The 23,479-nt window shown below is 36.8% G+C and overlaps 2 protein-coding genes across 2 annotated transcripts; both read right to left on the minus strand.

The window, feature by feature from the left end:
- Positions 1 to 74: 74 nt before the first annotated feature.
- LOC145769703 (cyclic AMP-dependent transcription factor ATF-7-like) lies at positions 75 to 18,803 on the minus strand. Its single transcript, XM_082581381.1, has 17 exons — positions 18,683 to 18,803; positions 18,185 to 18,290; positions 17,197 to 17,300; positions 15,921 to 16,046; positions 15,277 to 15,466; positions 12,371 to 12,438; positions 10,921 to 11,055; positions 10,450 to 10,607; positions 10,079 to 10,247; positions 9,550 to 9,636; positions 6,672 to 6,737; positions 6,200 to 6,333; positions 5,830 to 5,911; positions 5,337 to 5,398; positions 2,767 to 2,876; positions 2,447 to 2,520; positions 75 to 2,034 (listed from the first exon to the last, which is right to left on the minus strand). Exons 1-17 carry the CDS (start codon positions 18,773 to 18,775, stop codon positions 1,969 to 1,971), a joined length of 1,830 nt encoding a protein of 609 aa, XP_082437507.1. The 5' UTR covers positions 18,776 to 18,803; the 3' UTR covers positions 75 to 1,968.
- LOC145769704 (SUMO-conjugating enzyme UBC9-B-like) lies at positions 18,803 to 22,820 on the minus strand. Its single transcript, XM_082581382.1, has one exon. The coding sequence runs from the start codon at positions 22,785 to 22,787 to the stop codon at positions 22,305 to 22,307; it is 483 nt and encodes a 160-aa protein (XP_082437508.1). The 5' UTR covers positions 22,788 to 22,820; the 3' UTR covers positions 18,803 to 22,304.
- Between the last annotated feature and the right edge of the window lie 659 nt (positions 22,821 to 23,479).

The raw sequence follows: 23,479 nt of genomic DNA on the forward strand, positions 1-23,479 counted from the left end.
AGATTCAATCAATCATGATCACCTAGCCAAGACTATTCAAAGCGGTGTCGGCGAAATCAACAAAACCACAGTGCTTTCGGACGCAAGGGCGATCAATGTTATTAAAGGCAATAGCAATATATATGCATGTATACGACATAGACGTGCGAATCTACAAAGAGCAGAACGCAATTGGGGAAATGGACAAGCAAAACAACATGAAAATTAAAGACCTTGCTGACATAATCCTGAAACAAATAAGTTACACCAGATTTATTGACTGCAGGGCTTGATAGCAGAAAACGGTTTTTCTGTGTAAAATTTTTGGTATCTAAAAGTTCATTAGAAACAGAGCTAATGTTTAATGTACTGTAGGTTTGTTGCGATCACTGAAATTACGTTTATCGAAAAGGTAGGATCGATAAAAAAGTAAATGATACAGAGTGAGGTGAGGAAAACAAAAACGTTAATGGTCTAGGACAGGTGAAGCAAGTCTTCCATAAATACAAATGTAGACCATTATTCTGCTGCTGCTTGGACGCCAGGATATTTGGTCGTTCATTAAAGTGTGGAACTTTTATGGCAAATACACACGATGCCCGACATATTTACACCAATTCAACGTTGATACAACGTCATGATTCGTGCTATTCGCAACAAAATGTTTTCATGCGGAAAACCGACAGTAAAAACAACCACACCACGATATAAAGATACTATGACGATTCGTATTCAAAAATAAGATTTAAAAAACGTTAAAATACTGCTAAAAATCTATGATAAAGGCGTATTCACACTACACAATTAATAATATCGGTCGTTAGTAGTCTAAAGAGGCCTTTCATGAAGCACATTTTACATGCAACGAAAACTTACTTTTCAGTATGAACAATGAGCGATAGTTTCAATTGGTCTTGGTGCAAAACTAACGTAAACTTTAAGTGGCTTGAGAAAATAATTAAACGCTGAGCTTGTTCCAACTTCTTATGCTCAAAAATGACATGATGAGTTTGCCAACAACCCACATTGCCAGCAAAGCAGTCTTTCTTAGACGACGAATCAATGTAAAATGCACTAATATGCTGGCCGGACATGTGGCGGAATGTTGCTTAGGTTTTAGTTTGGCAAAATATAAAAGATTACAATAGCATTGACAGCAAATCAGCATGAGCTTCAAAATTCAGGTTAGTTCAGCTAGGAAACCTGTAGTTAGTTAGAATTGGAGACATGTTGTTAAAACTAGCACAACTTCAGCAAGGGAGACCTACGGCAGTGCATTTGCGGCTGTACAACAAGTAGGAATTGCGAAAGTAAGTTCGACATGATTATCCCCATTATTAATGTTTGCTGGACCAACTTTGTGAAATGTGATCAACTTAGGTTTGACAAACGCTAGAGAGAAGAAATTGAAAGTTTCATATAATTTCATCGGTTAACTGTAAACATTAACACATATGCAAAATAAACACTTTTAAGAGACGCTAGGAGTTTTATGGTCCTTACAATATTAAAAAATGGAAGCTAAAAAAAACGTTGAAAAGTTTAGTTGCTCCGGTGCATAATCAGTCTTTTTTACATTGATTCAACGTCCGCAGACGTTGAGAAAACTGGTCTATGTAAAAGAGACAAGTGTTAGTTAGCTGAAGACGCAAATGTCACTAGATAAGCAAGCTGTACAATAGCAACGAACAAAACAAACAAAGTTCGATGTTGCATGTCTGAAAGAACACGAAATGCTGTACCATTGGTTAGTAAAAATATATTTATCGTTCAAAAACAAATGTATGAAAATTCAGATGAATTTATTCTTGGCTTAAAGCTGTGTCTTTCACTAAAATGAAGCTTTTATTATTCTGGTTTGCTTGATTGAAAACACCGACAACAAATCGCTGTTTCACCTAACAAGATCCTTCTATGACCGGAAAGTAAAAAGACAATGAAAGAAATGATGAAAATCTTTAGCCTTTAAACGATGCTGGAGTCATATCGTCACGAAGAGGCAGATGTCATAGCGAGGAAGAGCGACCCATTCACTAAGGAATTGGAGACATTGGGCTGCGAGGAAATGAAATCGCTTTTGTTAAAACTCGAACTTTTGATGCACAACATTGACCATGCTGTGATATGAAGATTTATTTTTATTATGTTTTAAACATTCACAATAAATCGCAAGTCGACGACATCACATGTCGATGATTTAAATCAATCGATTCCTTGTATAATTGCGGAAAACCGGCTTTCCAATCCAATAGTAAACGTCAATCACCTGGATAACTGGTTAGCTAACGACAAATATACAGAATTGAGATGAAAAGTTACTATTATTTAAATTAACCCAAGTACCGGTACAACAGTCAAACTACATTTTAAGGACACAGACACGTAATTGTAATTGACACTGCGATGGTTTAAGTTTGTAAAAAAGCACAATAACGGCCAGTAATGTGTGTTATGAATACTGGCTGACCTGCTGGGTTGAGCGCAAGTTGTCGTCCACTGAGTTATTCGAGAGTGTACTTGACAGGGATTGGTGAAGACTTGCTGCAAAACATACCAAGCTGAGAAAGTGACCGCTAATTTAAACACGATCAAATATGACGCATGACAGGGCAACACCGGAAGCCGGTGAGAGAGAGTCTCACCAGAAAAATGTCAAGTTTAAAACTAAGATATTTATTTAAAAATATGCTTAGCCAGTTGTTTCAATACATTAACAATGCGACAAATAACTAAACTACAGCTACACTTAGGTCATGATGTTGTTAGAAAGTTTTGAGGTCCACTCACCAGTGTTGCCAGATGATTCGGATTTAACAGATGACAGAGACGAATTGGGATCCAAGTTGATGCCAGCCAACGCCATGTTCTGCTGCTGCATTTTAGTGATCGGACAGTCACTGTGAAAAGATATGCAAAATTGAAAAGTAGCACAAAATATGACCAGGGTAAAAATTTCCTTAAACTGCCAGATACCTGGTGGCAAAATCCAGGGAGTGGTTTTAGGACACATGCAGTGCAGTATATGCATGTTGGCAAGGCTGGTTACAAAGTGTGGCTGCGACCTTCATGGCGATGAGTGAAGGCGAACACACTCGACTCTTTAAAGACAATAGTTTGATCACGTGTCATACGTGTTGGAACATAACAGGAAAACTTTCAGTTGCATCAACCCTGCAAGTTTTTCTAAAAATAGATCCTGCACAGCTGCCACTTTTGCAAAGAAAAGAAAAACATAAAGACAAAAAACAATGTAATGTGGTAAGACCTCGGTGAGAAATTGGTTGGTTTCGTAAGATTTGGGCTGCATGCAGGGCTGCGATTTTTGCCTTTTTCGGTGACGAGGCCACTCGACACACGCCATTACTATTCGACAAACGCCGTGCCTTACGGAAAAAAAAAACGAAAAAAAAAGGAAAATAAAAAGGAAAAAAAACTGAGAGAGGACTAAACGTTGTCAGGTCGAGGAACAATCGGGGTGGGGGGCATCACGTGATGCAATCATAAGAGTGCTGACTTACGTAAACTTTCTTGCGCCAGGTACTTCAAAGCAAGGTCTAAAAGTGACGCTTCACACGAGAAACTCCAAGGCGTCAGCGCCGCCATTTTGAACACTGCGGGAGAATGCTTTGATCGAAGTTCCAACGCCTGGCATCAAACATTTCGCCACACACGTTTCGTGCTATTCGACGCAACGGGTTTCTTTTATAGATAAAATAACCGAAGTAGGCTACTTTAATTGTCAACGTGTTTGCAAGTTTGTATTTATGTCTGACTTATGCCCTTGTTGTTCCAAGCTTGCAGAAATGTTTTGCAATGTGAACAAGGAATAGTAGACAGATAAACACGGTTGCAACTTGACTTCCATCCACTAAAAGGGTTTCTGTGATTACGTAATGGGCAATTTTGCATTCACAAAAGCACACAACCCAGCTGGCAAAACCCTTCGTTTTTACATTGATTCAACGTCTGCGGACGTGGAATCGAAAAAACGAGAAGCAAAAAATATACTAGAGTAGTCTATCACGAGTCACGACCGCACTGTTTGATTTGTAGTGATGTAATAATACCAAAAGTAGCAATACGCACGCTGTTACGTTAAATAACTCAGGGGGAAAAGTAAGTTAATTTTGGGTTGATTCAACGTTCGAGTCAGCACAAATCTATTTAATTTTCCTGGCGGGTTACATTGCGTAGCCAGACAGAAAAATCATCATTTTTACATTGATTCAACGTCTACAGACGTGAAGTTAATGCAAAAATAACGAATTTTGCTGCCTGCATAACAATGCCCAAGAAGAAGTTTACGTTTGTTTTACATTAATTCGACATCTAGCGACTTTGAATTATCATAAAATAACGTTAATTGTTCAACCAGGTACCGGTAACAAATTAATATCTCACTGCGAGATGATTGCCTCGATTTACGTTTACACTAACATAATTTCGGCACAATTGAGATACTGCGAGCAAACACGAGTCTGTTTGATAAAGAACTAGCTGTCAGAATCGGAATTATCAGATGCTGTATCGGAGGATGAGGTTGTCGCGTCGTCACTAGAATACTTGAAGACGCAAAACTGCCCGTTCATGAACGCGCAATGCCATATGATCGGAAGCATTACTTTACTGCCCAAGAACCATTTATCGAATTTCGTATTACTTTTTTAACTTGACCCCCTAGCTTTTCTAATTCCAATTTGTTTCCGTCATAAAATTCTTTACAAATTTTGCAAAATACCACACTAACTTTTCCTTCTGTTTGATAATTATTATCAATCTATAGCAGATAAATTCCACTTTTTAACTGTATCTTCTTTCACGATGATTTATATTCGCAACGACACCGGTAAACAATAAGCATTCGATGAAAGAATAACATTTGCGTAACAATTAAGCCAGTATTCATAAGGTGGTAAACTTTTTACAGTTCACAAGAGCATTGTCAGCGCATAAAATAGCGTGATGCTCTGGGCTACCGCCGTGTGACGCGCGATGAAGAAGCGCATAAAATTTTGTTTGATTAAACATTAAAGCATACGGCAATTGTCGCAGCAATCCAAGGTGTGTTGATTTGGCGACGGCAATGTTTTTTTCCGTCGTAGATGGAATCACTCAACCAGCGTTAAAAACTTAAAGTAAGTGACTCTGATACCACACAACTTGTGCGGTAACTCGCGACCAAACGCTTATAATCTGACTCTTGTGACGTCATATTACTATTCGACAAACAAGCGTAGAATTTTTGGTCGTTCGACAAGAAAGAAAAAATCGCAGCCCTGGCTGCATGGATCGTATTTATGATGCTTGCAACTATCTTACTAGAATAGCTATCTATATACTGTACCCTAGTCACTTACCGGTGTGATAAAAGAAGTTGTTTTAACGTTGCAATTTCGTCTTTCAGAGCAGCAATTTCATTCTAAAAAAAGATATCTTAAAAATGAGTTTAGTTGATAAATTAAAAAACTGAAAAGTATTACTCCAGCAAACACTTATGCCTAGGGCCCAATATAGCATTTCAGAGCTTTCAAACGCCTACTCATCGTTTTTTGAGTTTTGTATCATCAACAGATTCTTAACAGCTCAACCACACGTATTTAACGTAAATTTTGTGTAATATTAATGCAGTAAACAATACCAGATTTAACGAGTTGAAAATTAATGATGTGTGATCGACCTTTTCACCCTGAAAGTGTATGACAAGCCTGACTAAACCAGAAAAAAACAGTCTGATCTTTGGAATTCAGAAAAAATCTCGCTTTTGTGAAATGATTGCAATAGCGTTGAAAATCGCTTCAAAATCGGATTTAATCAGTACTTTAGCACAACTAAATAATAGTGGTGTCTCACTTGTAACATAATATTAGTCTGTGATAATCCTTTCGCTTTGCTTTCCAAACCATTCACCCAAAGCTTCTTCTTCGACCGACATCTGAATACAAAAAATAATGAGGATATGAAATGAAGGATGTCTTGGAGTGAATGACTCAAAAACATTAATACAACAAAGTAAAATTAAGCAGAACAGAAGATATTTTCTGCCGGATATTGAGATATTACAATTTTGCACCGATAAGAAACAATTAAAAAAAACTAAACCAACAGTACATAAAATTAACACCGAAAATTTTCTTGTGAATTGGTAACAGGCTAACCCAGTGAAGCCTGAGTACCAATCTGAATTTATTTTTTGCGACGCATTTTCGCCTGGTGGTCATACCTGCTTGCCGCAGCCCGATTTCTTTCTAAAAATCTTTGCCGCTTCAGGTCAGGGTCGATGTCCTGGCTCTGCCTTCCCCGTCTGCGTACTGGCTTCGCTTCCCCGGAGGAAACATCAACGCCCATAGTGATTGACTGAACACAACACCAATCGATAGAGTGTGGATGTTAAAATTCCTTTCGAGGGTTAGATGGAAGCCAAAAACTTTCGTTTTCCTCATTAGTGTTTATGTGCTTGTAGCCTAAAGTAATGTTCAACTTTGTGCGTTTTTTAGGATTGTGGTGCAACAAAAATTGAACGTACTAATCGTAAAAGGTCCCATACGAATTTTCGCAAATCTTTTACAAATACTGGCCATCGCAAGGGACAAACCCTGCAGCCGCCTACAAAACCTATTAATATAGCATGCGTTGGGTGAAAACGTATATTTGGCAAAGATGTAAATATACATTGCATATGCCATAGATCCAACCTGATTGGTGGTTGTAACTTGTTGTTGTAAATTAGGGTTGTTACTGGTGAGAGTTTCTTTCAGCTTCTGCAAACAATAAGATGCTCGTTGTAAAGCAAAATGAATGCATCAAACAGAATATTAGCAAATGAAAACTAAATTATTAATCAGAGAGATATATGTCGAAGATAATGCTTTAAACTTCACAGCAGTGTTTCCTAAACTTTTCCGAATCAATACCTATATGCAAAGGCAACAACCATGGCTTGCTACCCTCAATATTTTCCTTCGTAAAAAATGCAATCATTATGCTCGTGTATAGGGTGCATCGCTTTATTCATTAATTTCCAGTAAGTTTAGACGCAAATTGAACATCGTCTTCAATATGACGGATGAGACTGCATCTGCGAGGCCACTGCTTTTATCCTTATCTCTGTAACACGTGCGTCATTTCCCCCTCATTTTGGAATTTCAACTTGTGCCATTGAGAAATGGTGACAATTCCAGGTCAGATTCAACCAAAAAATTATTAGGGTCACCAGACCTTCCTAATACCACTTCCTAAGACCCCTTAAATTTGGTTTAGTAAAATCGCTATAACTCAAAAACTAAACGGGATAACCACATCGAGTTTGGTACTAAATGTATTGCAACTACTGAATTTAATTCAAAATGCAAAGAAAATAATGTTGTAAAAAAATTTCTACACACTTTATAGACAAAGGTGTAAAAGAAGCTATAGAAAACAGGACAAATAACGCAATTGAATCTTTGCCAGTACCAAAATAATAAACGAAGATAACCGCAAACTGCATTAACGGCTAAGTACGTAGTCTTTTTTTAAGTTAAGCAAATCACATTCGCTTCATTCCATCACTTGAAGAGTATTCTTTAAGTTTTTCTGTGTATAGTTTGATGATGATAAAGTTTGCAGCCAACTTTATTCCTCGCTGTCATTAACAACGATGATGAGTTTACTTTTTAATCTTGTAGAAAAAATTCTGTATTTGTTATTTTGTGAATTTAGAAAGGACTTTTCACGGAGTCCTAAGAAAAGTAATGGAGGGGGCAATGAAGAAAAGAGGCAACCTATGCCAGAGGTGCTAGTATGAGTCGGTGGTAATGTCGATCCATGATGGTCTGACAACAAAAGTGAGAGTAGGATCAGATCAATCAGATGATATTTTTGTAAAATCCAAGCCGGGGTATACCAAGGATGAGTACTGTGATTTTTCACATTTGTTATTATTGTTGATGTTGTGACTGGAAGAGTAAGGGATGGCATGCTGAGTGAAATTTCATACGCAGATGATCTTGTCTTGACAAGCATAGAATAGAGGGACTGGAAAAAACGGTAGGAATTAAAAGCATTTGAGATCAAGGGTATAAATGTCAATTCTGAAAAACCATCCAAAAGTGATAGTAATAGAGAAAGCGGAAGAAACAGTTACGGACAAAGTGGATCCTTGTACAACACGTGGTGAAATAGCGATGCGGAATTCAATACAATGCAAGGAGTGCAAAAAGTGGGTACATGCAAGATGAAACAAGAGCTACATTAAGATTAGCAAGTGTTTTAATTGTGGGAAATGTAAAACAGGATTTAGTGGAGAGTCACGAATAAGCTTTTTTTCTCAAAACGGATACAGCTTCCTGTTATCTGGTGCTCAGATAATAAAGTGGTGGGTGCGCAACAGCTGGAGCATGAAAGACTAGGTTGGACAAAGTTTCGGAAATACGGGGAAATGTTGTATGCAAGAAAATTTTCATTAAAGATGATGGGAACAGTCTTTTGGAGTTGTGTGGGGCTTGTAATATTGTGCAGTGGTAAGAGTGAGACATAGAGAGAGTAAACCATCAGTCCTGAGAAGAACGAGAAGACCAATTGTGAGAGAAATGTGTGAAGTAAAAACAAGGAAGAAAAAGAATGAAAAGCTGATGGATATGCGCTAGAGATGAGGAAGACTATAGACCAAGTTGCAAGGGCAAACGTATATGTACAATGGCATGTGTTAAAAAGGAAGTAAAGAACTTTTCTCAGAAAGGTTCGAGATTTGCAAGGAGATGAGAAGAGAAAACGGAGACATCCAAAAAGAACATGGAAAACAGGTGAAAGACGAGGTAGGCTAGTCAAGATTGGCTACGTTTGAATATAATTGCTTTAAGAAAAGGACCTGCACCACCATGGAATGTAAACATATAGTAAAAACAAAAAAAAATACAGGAACAAAAATCAACAACACATGGATAAAAACAAGAAGAATTAAAATTATCACTGTTGTTGCGGGGGGTGAATCTCGTCTTTTTTTAGTTGAATCTGACCTAGAACGGTCACCATTTCTCAATGGCACAAGTTGAAATTCCAAAATGAGGGGGAAAGGATGCACCCTAACGTTCAGCTTATTTCTCTTTTTCAAACCTATCAGCTAAAAATCACAAGCAAGCAGTCCAGAATAACGTCAAAATGTTCACCACTCGCTCTGCAAGTGCTGGTGCATTGCTGAGTTGTGTGATCCAGACATGTCGACAAAGAAACTTCCCCTTCTTCCTTTCGTTCGGCCTCAGGGCGATCTATTCCTCGTAAAACAGCTGTATACAGCACTGAAGACCTGCCCTTTCTCGGTTTAGAAGGTAACGATCCATGCCATTGGAAAAAAAATCGTCCGAGCGCTCCACCAACCAAAGAAACAGATTCAACTCAAATGTACTGTCAGCAATTAGAGATCATCTGGTTTGTGAAAATTCTGCGCTGAAATTATACGATGGCCTGATACAAGGAAAAAGTTCAAAACTGCCAGTGGTACACGCTTTTGAATAAGTATGCCAACTGACAAAGAGGCAAAATAGTTAAAAACATTTACAATCATTTTCAAAAGCATTATACAATAACTAAACACACTTGTTTGGCTTCCAGCAAACTTGAAGTGCTTCCAAATTCACTAGAAGCTCTTGGTCCAAGAGCAGGATGCGTATTTGCCTGGGAGTTCTGAAGTATAAACGAAGATTTTTGAAGCGGATTGCACAATTAAAAGAAAAATACACTTTAGTTTTGGAAACATGCTTTATTTTCAAAGAAAGGTTTTTAGTGCTACAGCAACAAACTTTTCAGTCGACTAAAAGTTCTCGAGCTACACCGATTAGTTGCTCTGCCAGGCACTACAGAGATGGTTGGGAGTGAACACATACAGAATGTGAGCTTGTTTGATTGAAAACGCAACTGCTGGATGGCTTCATTGTGACATTATTTTATGATATTTTATCAATGAAAAAAAAAAGAGATTCAGACGACGCGGCAATTCAATAAACATGGATGTATATCGTTCACAAAATGTTCGGAAATCCAATCGTAGCCTTTACTAAACATTATCATCCAAATTGATGTTCGTGTTCAGAGCGTGCACAGCTGAACAAAGCTTTGAATCACTCACCACAATGGGATGCTGGAGTGTGGACACACTTGGCAAGGATGTAGATGCGGACGCTACACGGGTGTTCGTTGACATTGTTGCGGTTCCGGATGATAGTCCAATGCAAGTGGTTTGGCCATTGGGAAGTTGCACGACCACAGGATACGACGACAACAACATCTCCTCCGATCTGTAAATGAAAACAAACCGAACGATATTCTGATACTACCGATTAGTGCATCTTTATATAATATTTTTGCCCATTGCGTATTTACCAACCCAATAAACATAACGCTTTGATAGCCATAAAACCTTGGGCGAGTGACAATGTTTGAAGACGTCACAATACATGATTATAACGTTGCTTCATAATTTAATGCATCTTTGCTTACCCTTGGTTAAAAGACTCTGTTGTGGCAAGCATGCTCGGTTGTGCTGTTGATGTATCGGGGAACTGGCTTTGTTCTGTGGTAACTGAGGGCACGGACATTGGTCGTTCCTGCTTTGGGATAACCAACGATGCAGCAGATAAGGAGTCCGTTAGCTGAGTCTGTTTGAGAAATTATTTATTTTTTTGACTTTAAGTATGTTGTGATTGAGCGTAGGTAAGTTTGTATGTATCCACTAGATGACCATAAGAAGGTGTAAAAGTTAAATTAGGGAGTCGTATAAAGGGAATAATATTTGCTAGGCTTGCAAATACAGCACTTGTTTGTGGCAAGTTTATTTTATTGAACTGTTACCCTATCAAGTTGCAAACAAATTGTGATTCAAGTGAAACCAATTTTGATACGAAGTGGGTTGATCTCAGGTGGAGCATTAAACATTGAAAGCTTTTACTGAAATTGAAAACAAATATTCACAGCAGCGACAGTTGGTTCGATTGACGCAGAGATGCTGCTCAAGATCTCGGTGTTATCTCCTTGCTGTGAGGAAGCCAGGGTTGGGTATGACATGTTGGCCGCTGACGATCCGGGGACAGCTGCAGCAAACATCGCCTGAAGAAAACAATTTTTGCCGTTCATTGCTGTCGAGTGGTGAATAATATTAGAAACTCAATTAATCTGAAACTACTCGCGCCTCGAGTTATCCAATAAGTGCAAAGCACTGGAGAATACGGGTTTGATTTTGGTGTGATAGTGGATAAGCCCTTTGAGCAAGTCTTTAAGTTTTTATAGGTCGACAGCGACGCTCATACTTTGCCTTGTAGATGAAAAAATATTGTGAATGAAGAGAAAAACATTTCGAATACAAACGGAATGGAGAAATGTCGGCTTGTGGAAGCCGGTCTGACTCCGCAGTTTCGAAGGTCATTTAACGATAGATAACTGCTTATTTTTTTCTTCCACAGACAATAGTTTAGAGATTTTTTACTGATACTTTACTTACCTACTATTTGACCACTGCTTTTTTGGCTGAGAGAACTATTTAATTAACCTCTATTGTTAATCATGGAACGCCGCTTGATAACTATTTTTTTCCCTTTAGTTGGGACTTTTTTGCTGACACTTTACTTGGTAGCTAATTTATATAAATAAACAGATGCCGCTGTGGAATTTTAAAATTATCCAAAAAAGGCTTTCTCCGAATAGTAGCAGACCATGCAGTGGATGACCAAACAATCATTTGATTAGTTAATCGTTATAATTAGAGGCTTGCAATAGCATCACCACCAAAAGATTTTGGCACATGAACGCTATGTCCAAGTAACAGTAATGCATCACATTAATCCATCACATTGGCTTGCAGTATACCGATATTGACCACAGTTGGTCAAACTCGGCATAGATCAACGAAAAATAGTTTGTTTGTCAAAGTGTGTTGTTATCGATTTTGAAAAATCTCTGGTCAGCCAGCTTTCAGCAAACTAGTCCTTTTTTACATTATTTCATCGTCTACAGATGTAAAAAAAAGACAGGTTTACGGGATGAAGACCTGAATGTTCGTGATGTCATGCGAAACACACTTTTCAACAAAATATCAAAAAATAACCTGTCAGGGGAGACAGCACTTATAATAATGTTAGTTTTTATATAGCGCTGTATCCATCGCAGAATGCGTTGCTCCTCAGCGCTTTACAAAGCAGACAGTGTCAATGCAGCCGTATAGAGGCGCAACTGAGTACATTATTACCCGAATCCACTCCATTACTCAGTGCCAAGCAGAAATTAGATTCAGTACCATTTTTAAGAAGTCTTTGGTATGACCCGACAAGGTATCGAACTCATGCCTACCGATTCAGAGGCGGGCGCACTAACCACTAAGCCACAGAGCCGGTTAGCAAGAAAATGGTTAGCAAGAAAATGAACAAACCTGTGTCAAGACGGCAGCTCTTTGTTGGGCATCGGCCATCAATGAAGCAGGCATGCCGGACACGAAACCTGGATAATTGAAAAGTGATAAAGTTTTTAGATGTATGTTAGTAAATAAAGTATTAAAAGCATATTTAGGCATAGGCCAAAGTCCATTCTACATTTTAAGCACAAGATTCTACCGAAAATTGCATACAATAAAGTGCAACGGTAAGATCAGTTGGTAGGCAAGTGCGCAACGAAATGGTTGGATATTAGTGGGGCCAATTTGTTGTTGCAATATTTCTCAACTCCGAGCGCAGAATCGGAAATGAGTTCGCCGAAAATTTTAAATGAGCGCACAAGCAAAATAACTTTGGATGTTTTTTTGTTCAGTTAGTTTCAACACATAAATGCGTAATATTCCTACTTCTACATCTGTGTAGTAATGTCGGAAGCGTAAATCCACAAGGATTTCAGTGGAAAAGCAACTTGAATGGTGTAATTGGTGTCAAATATTTTTCCCACGCGATACATCTATTGCATAGTAAACTCCATTTTTTATTGTAATGTTCTCAGTAGACACAACAGTAGTTTTCCAAAAAGTGTTACGTGTGGTGGTAGAAATTCGTTTCTTTCTTACATTGAGTAGAAAAGACTTACTTAAGCACCAGGTAGTAGATAGAAGATTGCAGTAGAAGCTTAGAAGTTCTTACACTAACAATTGAAGGTAATTTAGATGATAGGGTGAAACAAACCAAATGAAAAGAAAAAGAACGCAAACTAAACTTTTCAAAAAAAAATGCCTAACTCGTATTATTATCGGACCAAATATGGAAAATATATAAAGGAGAAAAAGAAGCGGGAAAAAGTAAAAAACTATCTCCTAATTTACTGTGTAAACTTTATATATAAATTAAAAACATTTATTGTTATGAGTAGTAAAACACGAAATCCTGAAACTGCTGTGTCACCTTCATACAACTGACTCCTTTCATACATCGGCTCCATCAAGTTTGCTTTGGTGCTTCGATCTAAAACTTAACTTACGTACTTCATCAAACTTAAATGCACTGCGTTCGCCAATGCTCACAACAACAGATATCCAATCAGACAAAACTCTGTTTACATCAAAACACTTCACCAGCCAACGAATGAAGTACTGGTAACCACCAACTAACAGCATTCATCAACAATGTCACTTGTTTCCGATGCTCAAGTGAACTGCGTGATTTCTTGCACGAGAAACATCCTGTACTTTCTAAACGAAAAAGTTAAGAATTTTTGCAAATTTGTCCGACAGCCATGATGTGCAAAGGATTAAAAATTTTATATTCCGTTAAACGGAAATTATTAATATATCGAGCAAGCAATATGGCGAACACACCATGTCAAACCAGCTGCAAATTGCGAAAAATCAACAGCTGTGTACGATAGTTGACTTTCACGTTTGTAAACAACTGAACAGTAGCACGATATCTAGAAGGAACGCCCTTCCTTGTTCAAGAGGTAGGTCAGATCTTAGGGGAAACGACCGAAGTCACCAGTTATCCACCGCGCATTCATGTAAAGTTGCATTTAAAACTTTGATTGCCATACGTACAAACCATATACATAAATAAGAGCAGTACTGACGAAGCAAACTTGACGGCTGCGAAAGCTCTGCCAATAAAGTTTACTAGCCACCAAACCCGACTTGCTTGAAAGTTTGCCGAGTATAATAATCGCAACTCGGCAATGCCACCTAGAGGAGAAAGTTCATGAACACATTGATCTCGATATTGAAAAGTTTTATGAAAGGGTGCTGTTCAATTAAACTACAGTAGGCTGATTTTTCGATTATTTTATTCACTCAGCTTTTGCGGTAGCCTACTATGCGACTATAAACTTTTTTATGTCGTCATAATGTCAAGACGGTCTTTGGAAATTTTCTTATGCTAGTCCTATTTTGCCATGCAATCTTTCAAATTATATTTCAGTAGTACCCCTCCATTTTCTTGCTAGTTTGCCTTCGCTTTAATTTCATCCTCTTGGGATTCATTCAGTCGTTATGTTGTTTCCATCTTTGCTACAATGCAAGGCATTTACTATAGACCTTTGGGTGGAACCAATGTCTTGGTTCGTTCTTTGGTGATGTCACCAAGTTATTTTATTGTTTAACCAACCGGGGGGGGGGGGAGATTATCTAAGAAAGCAAAATTTAAATTCCTTCTGCATCTTATCAGTCAACAACTATTTAAATATTTAATTTTGATTATTTTTTTTGTTTGTGTGTGATGATGAGCACTATTGGAGTATGCCATTGTAGAGCAATTAAAAGTAAGCTCTTGACACAAAGCAATATTTCTGCAGTTAAATTACAAAATTGTACATAGAAAAACATATAAGCTTTGTACCATACGCGTATTTGTAATCTGAAGATCGCAGCAGCAGATGAGGTGAATAAACCAATCAGAAAGCAAGATTTAAATCAGCTGCTTACAGTTATGTGACTCATGCACGTTAGAAAGTAAATTAAGTCAACGTTTCGCCGTCGTCCGCGTGCTCTTGCGTTTGAGGGTTAGGAAGTTGTCATTTCGATAACGTGGGTTCCCACCTTTGCCATTACTTTTTTCTTCTGTTCTTATAAAATAAAGCTCGAAACAAGAATCAACACTCAGACTGAGTGCTAGAAGGGTCACAATGACTGCAGTTAACTGGTTCATAGGGAAAATGCTCAAGTGTCTATCGGTCAAAACACCCCATCTTGGCTTCCTTGCCTTCCCGTCTAAATCTTAATCAAAATCTTCAACCACCAGGTTTAAGCCTGGATAGGACAAACAAAAAACCCCATCTGCTGCAGCGACCAACATATTACAAATACGCGTACCGTACGGTGCGTAATAAGTTCTTAGTACTTATTGCATCACAACCGCATAATTGCATTACCTGAGGGGAATGGCATTAGGGTTGGACTCAAAAGGTTGACTGGAACTTGAAGGGGCGAAGTTGCGTTAAGGCCAGGGATTAGTCCTTGTGGCGACGGAAGAGGGGGAAGAAGGAATTGTCCCGCACCCCCTGAAAGACCAGTCACTGGGGAGGGTAGCGTTGGTGTAATTGCGATAACATGAAGAGGTTGCTGTAAAATAAAAAAACAAACGACCTGAAATACTACACCAGGAACACTTTAGTGATATTCATCAATAATACAAAAGTAGCCAGAGGTGTGACATGTGTTTGACAACAAATTTCAACCAAAATTGCTTTCAGGGTTTGCCTCGCGTTTGAATAATGGCAAGTCGTTTTAGCTTTTTCCACGTGTGTTGCGGTCAAACACAGTCGAAGAACTTAGCTTGAAAAGAGTTCGCTTCAAACAAGAGAAACGGGTTTTCTGCTCTGAACAAGAAACACCAGGAGAAAATATCTGATAGCTTGTGTTTGTACATTATTATCAATGTAAATATTTAAAATTGCAACAGTGTTATTATTGAAGCATTGAAGAATACGTCAATTTACAAAGAAAAGTAATAATTATTCATGTATAGTTTTTTTTTAGTTGGAATGATTTGAGGTATGCAAAAGGTGAAACATACCCCAGATACCGAAAGAGAATTTCCATCTGTAGAGCGCGTTGGAGTCGAAGGTGATTTATTTTTGTTACTCAATGCTTGTAACTGCTGAACAACCGCCGCGGCTCGTCTTTGCTTAGAAGAAATGCCCTTAAACGTACAAATATGGTGATATAAAAGATAGTCTTTGTGACCATGGCGAGAAGAAAGTTTTTCATTGCTCGAAGCTGCAGTAGTTTTCGTCTGACTCCATGCAGGAGCCCCTGACGACAAGCTCCTGTTGAAGGGAGTCAGACGATACTTCGAGCAATGATAAACTATCTTCTTGACATATTCAAGTTTTGCATAACATAACAAACCAACTCTTCGATACTATTTTTATATTCACCTGAAAATGTTACCAAAGAATACAAGCAACGTGAAACTGCACAGTATTATATTGTTGTTTCTGGGTAAAGCGTTACGCTATGTTTTAATTAATAGATACACTAATATTGCAAGTGCGTTTTCGCAAAATGACAGAACAACTGTTGATATTTTTCTCGTTAATTAATGACACGATCATACGAACTAGCTATAGTAATGACGCAAACACTTAGAGACGATAAAGGTGTGTTTCCCATACAACCCACGTATTATACATATCGGACGGCTGGCTTCGAGAAACTAAGAACTAAATATTATAACCCTGAGGCTAAAAGTCAGTTACGGTATACGAAGAGACGATTATTCTAAAGTAAAAGGGCAAGTGAACTTTGCATAACAAAAACATACCGGAGAAATTTCAAACACAGTACAAACTTATGCACAGCATTGATATTAAATGAAATGCTTGTTTGACTCGGTTGTGAAATTCATTACTGCAGCAGACTGCATCAGCAAAGTGAAATCATATAACACATGAAGACGATTAGAAAAAAGATCTACACAAAACCGTTCAAAAAATATTCATCTTGACAGCAACTATTGTTAAGATACATGACAACAAGAAAATAACATGATTGACACAATTTCTTCATACTTGTAAATTGAAGCAAGCTACTTGTGGACTATTGGCTTGAACCAACCAGTGGCGGGAGGCGATAGCTCCCCCCAAAACACAGAAAAGTAACTTTACTTACGGTGTATTTGCAAGTACAGAGTTTGTACGATCAATGTAGCCAATGACCTGCATATCATTGTTTGGTGCTGAAATCCCCTCAAAGGCTACTTGCTGGATCCGCCCCTGGGATCAACAGCTAACAAACTGAACACAGTATGCACAACGCATTCAGTGATAGCATGAAATTCGACCACTTACATCTTTTTGTGCAGTTTTAAATTCTTTGTCAAACGGGTTTAGTTCATCAAACAGGCCAAGCTTGTTTCCAAGATGCAGAAATCTTGTTGGAGTGGGAGTTTGATCTTAAAAAATCAAATTGTATCATGAGATATCACTGGCACTTTGTCACCGAACTACTTAAACCAACATTTATCTCACTAAGCATGACAGTCGAAATCAAATAAATCGACGTTTTTCTAATGTGAAATGAACCAAACTACCACACAATTTTGTAAGTGATTCCCAACATATATAATATAGTCATAATATCAATCAGTCACAACTTCCTTTATATGAAGAATCAGATCAGGTGATCAGCATATGAAAGAGCACAGAATCGTATTGCTGCAGTGTAGTGTGTAGATGCGCAATGAAAGTCAGATTCGAAACAAAGTATTGGGCGCAAATTTGAAAATCACTGAAAAACTCGTCAAATAGTATAAAAGTCGTCAATCAACAACAAAACGAAACTTAAAACAAGAGCAACGGAATAGTGAAACCCATAAATCACAGGAAATCAAATGTTTATGCATCGCTTGAGATCAGAGTTAAAGTAACTTAAACTAGTCAAGCAGAAGTTTCTACCAGCTTTTGTAATTAACAGGAAATAAAATGCTATTATTCCGGTTGACCGCAGCATGAGGTTTTAGATTAATTCATCAACTTTCAGAAAAGAATATTTTTTGTACATACAACATCTTGTGATGGTTTCGCATATTTTACACCAGAAGGTATTATGCTTTTAAATTTACCATTGAACAGCCTCATTAAAACCTAATGGGTATATAAATGTTTTCACCAAACTTTTTTTCAAAAGTTGTTTTTTTTTATTCACCTTAAATAAACAAAATTATGTCATAAACAAATAATAATAAGAAAATAATATTTTTACAAACTGACACACTTTCAAACAATAATGTTGAACTGGTTTTCTGAATATTTAAGACAACAAACTCTAGCTACTTACCAACAGGTAAAACATCAGCTAAGCTTGGCAGTTTAGGAGGACCTAGTGTCAAAGTCATCTGATGCTTTTGGTTATGGATTGTTAGTTCATTAGCACTTGCAAATTTCTAAAAAATCCAATTTATATTTATGCATGGCAACCAAAAGAGACTTGTACAATGTACAATATGTGTGAAATTGAATAACTTCCACAATCCACAGTTGAAATCAGATTGACAAATGTAAAAATATTTTTTAACACAATTAACAACCACAGCATAAATTATATGCATTGCTGCATTATAAAGTTGGTACTTCAGCTTGTCCTGTAACACTGTGATTTCGCATATGAAATTGACTACTATTTTTAATTCGGTACCTGGTAAATTTGGTTCGGTAAATTTTTAATTCGGTGATTTAATTACTTTTACCTTTGACTAGTGCTCTCAATATTAATCAATGAACAACAAGAGGCAGAAAATTTCAAAGTAATTACTAAATAAGCTAAAACATTTTTTACCTGATTGCACCCCAGAGAAGAACAAGCAAATATGTTTTCACTGGTGTCATCATTGTCAACTTTAGACGATGATGAATCAGCTTGCACTGACATACCTTCTCAAATATTAAGTATTCACTATCTGCATTTTTTGTAAAAAAAAGAAAGAAATGTGACAACGATAAGCCAAAAGTTGCAAATTCTCCAGTCTCTACTGTAGTCATTTCAAAATTTGTTTAGCATTCTGACCAATTGAGTTAATATAATATCATATTAGATTACAAAATGACACTTGTATTTATCAAAAGCTGGCATACCAGAAAATGGAATGTGCAACTTCATTGGGTGAAAAAGTGTCAGAGCTTACCAGTGATTCAACAAAAATATCTGAATGTAGTGAATTTTATTGACATGATATCTACTATACTACATAGATGGAATTAGGCACATAGAGATGTTTTGGATACCCAGCATTCCAGCAAGGCCAACCTGACGCAAGACAATTGACCACAGCAGACCTATCACTGCAAAACTATTTGTGAATATTCTATTTCATCCATTGAGCATATCGTATTTTGCCTTGTGCACTTGTGCAGATATTTTTTTGCCAGTTTAATGCGTATCTCAATTTTTTCTCAAGACAGTTGTTGTGACAAAAAAATTATGCAATATATATATATTTAAAACAAAAACTACTAGTTACGAACAAATATAAAAGCTAACTTACAATACAACCGAAAGCAAGATAATACTATATTATAACAATACTATTATATTTTTTGTCAAATAAACATTTTCTTTTGAAATATCAAGCCTCAAACAATGCCAGCAGACAGTACAGATCTTTTGAACCAGCTATAATAAATCATAAAACCCTTTCAAAACCAAAGCACGACTTAGCTACAATGCGGTGTGTTGGAGTAAATACAACATCGTACAATGCAAGTGGTAAACATTACTTTAAAACTGTTATAAACATTTCATTTCCACACAAACTTCCCTATATATAATTTTGTTACATTAGCCAATAGCCAAACAACTTTATATCAATTCTTGCATTATAACGGTAGTGTGACATAATTTTAGTTTTGGTTGTAAGTTAGCTTGTTCTTTGTTCAGTGTTTTTTTAAGGTGTTTTGTGGGACCAAAATGGTCCCCCAAATTTTCCCAGCGGTTTCCCAAAATTTGGACTTGCAACTACAGTAGAAAAGTAATGGTTGTTTCTCGCTATGTCTTGTCGATAATACGAATGTAGCCTACGAGCAATAGTTCACGTCCGGAAAAAAGAATAAGTGGAGGTACAGCTAACAGCTGAATCATTCACAAAAGAAGTGCACCTTCGATACTCGTCAATATTTATTTCTGATTTATGGCGCATAATGATCAGTTTTTACGTGTGGAAACATAACAAGCAGAAGCCAACAAGCACACTTTGTTTGATTGTGCAGCAAACTTGTTTGGCGGCCATGTTGGGGGTCTGCTACTATTCGGTGAGTCTGATTCGGTGAGTTCGATTCGGTGAGTTCGATTCGGTGAGTTCCTAACTTTTAACCCCTAACCCTAAAACGGCAATGATAATTAGGCTACAGTACCCAATAATTTAAAAAAAAAAATGAAAAAATCCCCCATTAAGGGATCGGACTCACCAAATCGGACTCACCGAAACGGGCCATTCCGCCATGTTGGGCAGGCTGTTTGGTCGCTGTCACAATCATTTAAGCTGTGCCTTGTCGAATAATTCATTTTATGTTGCGATGATTGTATGTAGTTATGGCTATTTTTTGGTATTTAAATGAAACACTTGCGGTCTCTTAAAACTACTTAGCGGTCACCCAAACCAAACCTTAAAAAAAACCCTGTCTGTGTTCATAGCTAGTATATTTCCTTGTTTCCAATATTCATTGAATATCTTTTGTGGGGCAACAACTGTGTCATAACAAAAATTGTGATGGAAATTCAACACTGGCAAAACAAATATCTGCACAAGGCAAGATATGCTGAATAGATGAAACAGAACTTGCACCAAATAGTCGCACGGTGAGATTTTCTTGCAACAAATTGGTCAAACTTAAAATGTCTTGATCCTAGATACTTTTTCTTCAAATTATTGATAAGCTCTGAAAATACTTTTCTTCCCTAGCATGACAGAGTGACACATTGAGTTGTTTAGTTACTGGAAGCAAAATAAAGCTATCAGTTGTCTGAATAACCAAATGTATGATATTACGATTCAAAATTCACATACTGTAGAATGTAGAAATGATTGGTTTGATGATATAAAAACTGAAAGTGAAACACTTGTTTTTGTGAAATATTTACCACAAATCAAAACATATCCAAAGTTAACGTTGGTAAGTCATAAAATGAAAACAAAACAAAAAATCTAAAGATAAGTTGTGTCTTCCATGGTTCAAATAAATCACAACTAGAAACTGTTCTTCTTCGTACATCAACATAACATTGCTTGCACTTACAACATTTGTGAAATTTTAGCTATTTGTGAAATTTTAACAAAATCTTTTTTATTCGGAAACTAAAATCGGACTATTTTCGTATATATACTACGTCCAGAAATTGACTGGAGTTTGCAAACACATAAAACCTGGTACGTAGTCGTAGAGTACTACATTTTATTCATTGTTGTTCATCGCAAATTGTGAAAAGCAATGAAATCTGTATATACAGTATAACTAATGGCAATGTTTTTTGTTAACTATGTTCAGATAGAGACTTATGATAACATTTGTCACTCTTCAGGAAGCTTAGGTGTTGTCAGACTACTATGACGATTCCATGCTGCAGTTTTCAGATGGCAATTCATAAGCTTGTGAATACCAGTATCACATACAAGTCTTTTAGGTGCCTAAAATATACAAATCGTAGAAGTGAAAAAACAATAAAACCTCAACTGCTCTTTTTACAAGTCATCTGGTCCAAGCCATCACACCAAACTAAAACATGAATATTAGTATCGCAACACCAAACAAGTTAAATTTGCAGCTATTAATTTTCCATACTATTCCAATTTTTTTTTCAATGCATGATTGGCATGTATAACATGATATGGCATACTTCATTTTAGAACAGTTTTATCCATGTTGTAATTCAATTTTATGTCTCATCATTTTTCACATCTATCAACAAATGAACACCAGTCAAGACATTTCAATCTTAACAATGAGAACATGTTTTTTAACAATTGCAATTGCATGAATAAACTAGGCAGTAGAAATAATAATCCAACAAAATACTTAAACTGGTTTGCAAGCTACTTATTAAACTGCTTTCAAGTATTTTACACAATATTTTCTAACAACTTTTTATTTTAACAAAAAATTGTCAAAGATTTAGCATGTTTTGAAAATTAGGTCACAGGCTATTGCAGAAAATTTACTTTTTTGACAAATTTGGAGATAGTTTAATATTCTATGCAAAATATTTCGTTGTGGAGTCATCAAAAGCGTGATATGGATTAAAATTATCTGTTGATTTACTTTGTTATCCATAAAAATTGAAAAAAATTTGCATTAACTCACTGACCAAAAAATTATGAGGCCGAACAAGTGACTGATATTTCATGTCAGTTGAATCAAATGTCTTTGTTGCTTGAAATTCTTCACAGCAGCTAGAGTGATTGTAATGTTTATACATCCATAGCACAAAACTGTTTGGCTTGCTCTTTTACTCGCTTGTCGTATTCATTTCGATTTTGGCTATAGATGGCATATGCTTCTGCCTGAGCTGGATCATGAATATTTGGCTCTGTTAGAAGATCTTGAATTCCAAGAAGAATCTGTTTGATAGTGATTGCTGGTCTCCAATCTTTATCTTCATCAAGTATTGAGAGGCAAACAGTGCCGGATGGATAGACATTAGGATGAAATAAGGCAGGTTCAAACCTGCATTTCGGAGGTGATGATGGATAGTCGTCTTTAAAAATCATACGGATCTTATAAAGACCACCTTCCCATGATGTTCCCTTTTTTCCGGGTATTGCACATTCCCAGTTCATTAAATTTAAAGTTCCGTCACTTGATTTGGTTGGTTTCGCTACGAATCCAAACGGGTGATCTTTTCTCCATGCTTTACGTTCTTCTGACAATCGAGCACACGCTATTCCATTCATTTTAAATATGTTTTAAAATAATTTTCTTGGGCAGTGTGGCTAAAAAAAATATACCAGTAAATACACAGTCTGGCAATATTACCGTAAGATAAGCAAAGGCTATGGTCCCCGTTTGTCACTCGAGCATGCTGTCATGCCATCAAGTATAATATATCTTCTTATTAAACGTAAGGTGATGTATCCACTATAAACTAGCCATCAATAAAATGGCAAACCAAAAATATACAAAATAATGGAAAAATATAAAATAAAATTACCAACTTGTACAATCACTAAACCTACTCATTAACAATACAAATGCAGTGTACACGTCATTAGGTTACTTGCCTAAACTAAGCCAATAGTAACCTAGCTTTAGTCTGCTCGATCAAATTTTGTTATAATGTAGTGACTGTAGTCACTTTTAAGGGCAAAACCACCACACAATTTCGGGGGGGGGAGGGGACAAAAAAGTATTTTTGCACTGAAACAAAATTTTACCGCAGCTGTGTTGTAAAGATCACATGCAATTTTCTTCACTCTTTGAGGTACGTAATGATTAACACACATGATAGATGTGATATGATTCAAATGATAGATTCATCTCATTCAAATGTATGACTTCATGGTATTTTTGACCAGGGCAGAAACTTGTACCGTATATTAGCTTCCATAAATGTTTTAAACATCAAAATAACTTAGTACGGTAAGTA

Source organism: Aplidium turbinatum, chromosome 4 (assembly GCF_918807975.1).
Source record: "Aplidium turbinatum chromosome 4, kaAplTurb1.1, whole genome shotgun sequence".
In the NCBI taxonomy this organism is placed as follows: Eukaryota; Metazoa; Chordata; class Ascidiacea; order Aplousobranchia; family Polyclinidae; genus Aplidium; species Aplidium turbinatum.

Excerpts from the sequence above, each read along its gene's own strand:
- LOC145769704 (XM_082581382.1), bottom strand. The coding sequence starts at position 22,787 with ATGAATGGAATAGCGTGTGCTCGATTGTCAGAAGAACGTAAAGCATGG.
- LOC145769703 (XM_082581381.1), bottom strand. The coding sequence starts at position 18,775 with ATGTCAGTGCAAGCTGATTCATCATCGTCTAAAGTTGACAATGATGAC. Across the intron at positions 6,334-6,671 it reads AAGTTACAACCACCAATCAG|TCAATCACTATGGGCGTTGA; the intron begins GTTGGATCTATG and ends TGTTGTGTTCAG. Across the intron at positions 2,877-5,336 it reads CAACTTCTTTTATCACACCG|TGACTGTCCGATCACTAAAA; the intron begins GTAAGTGACTAG and ends ATCTTTTCACAG.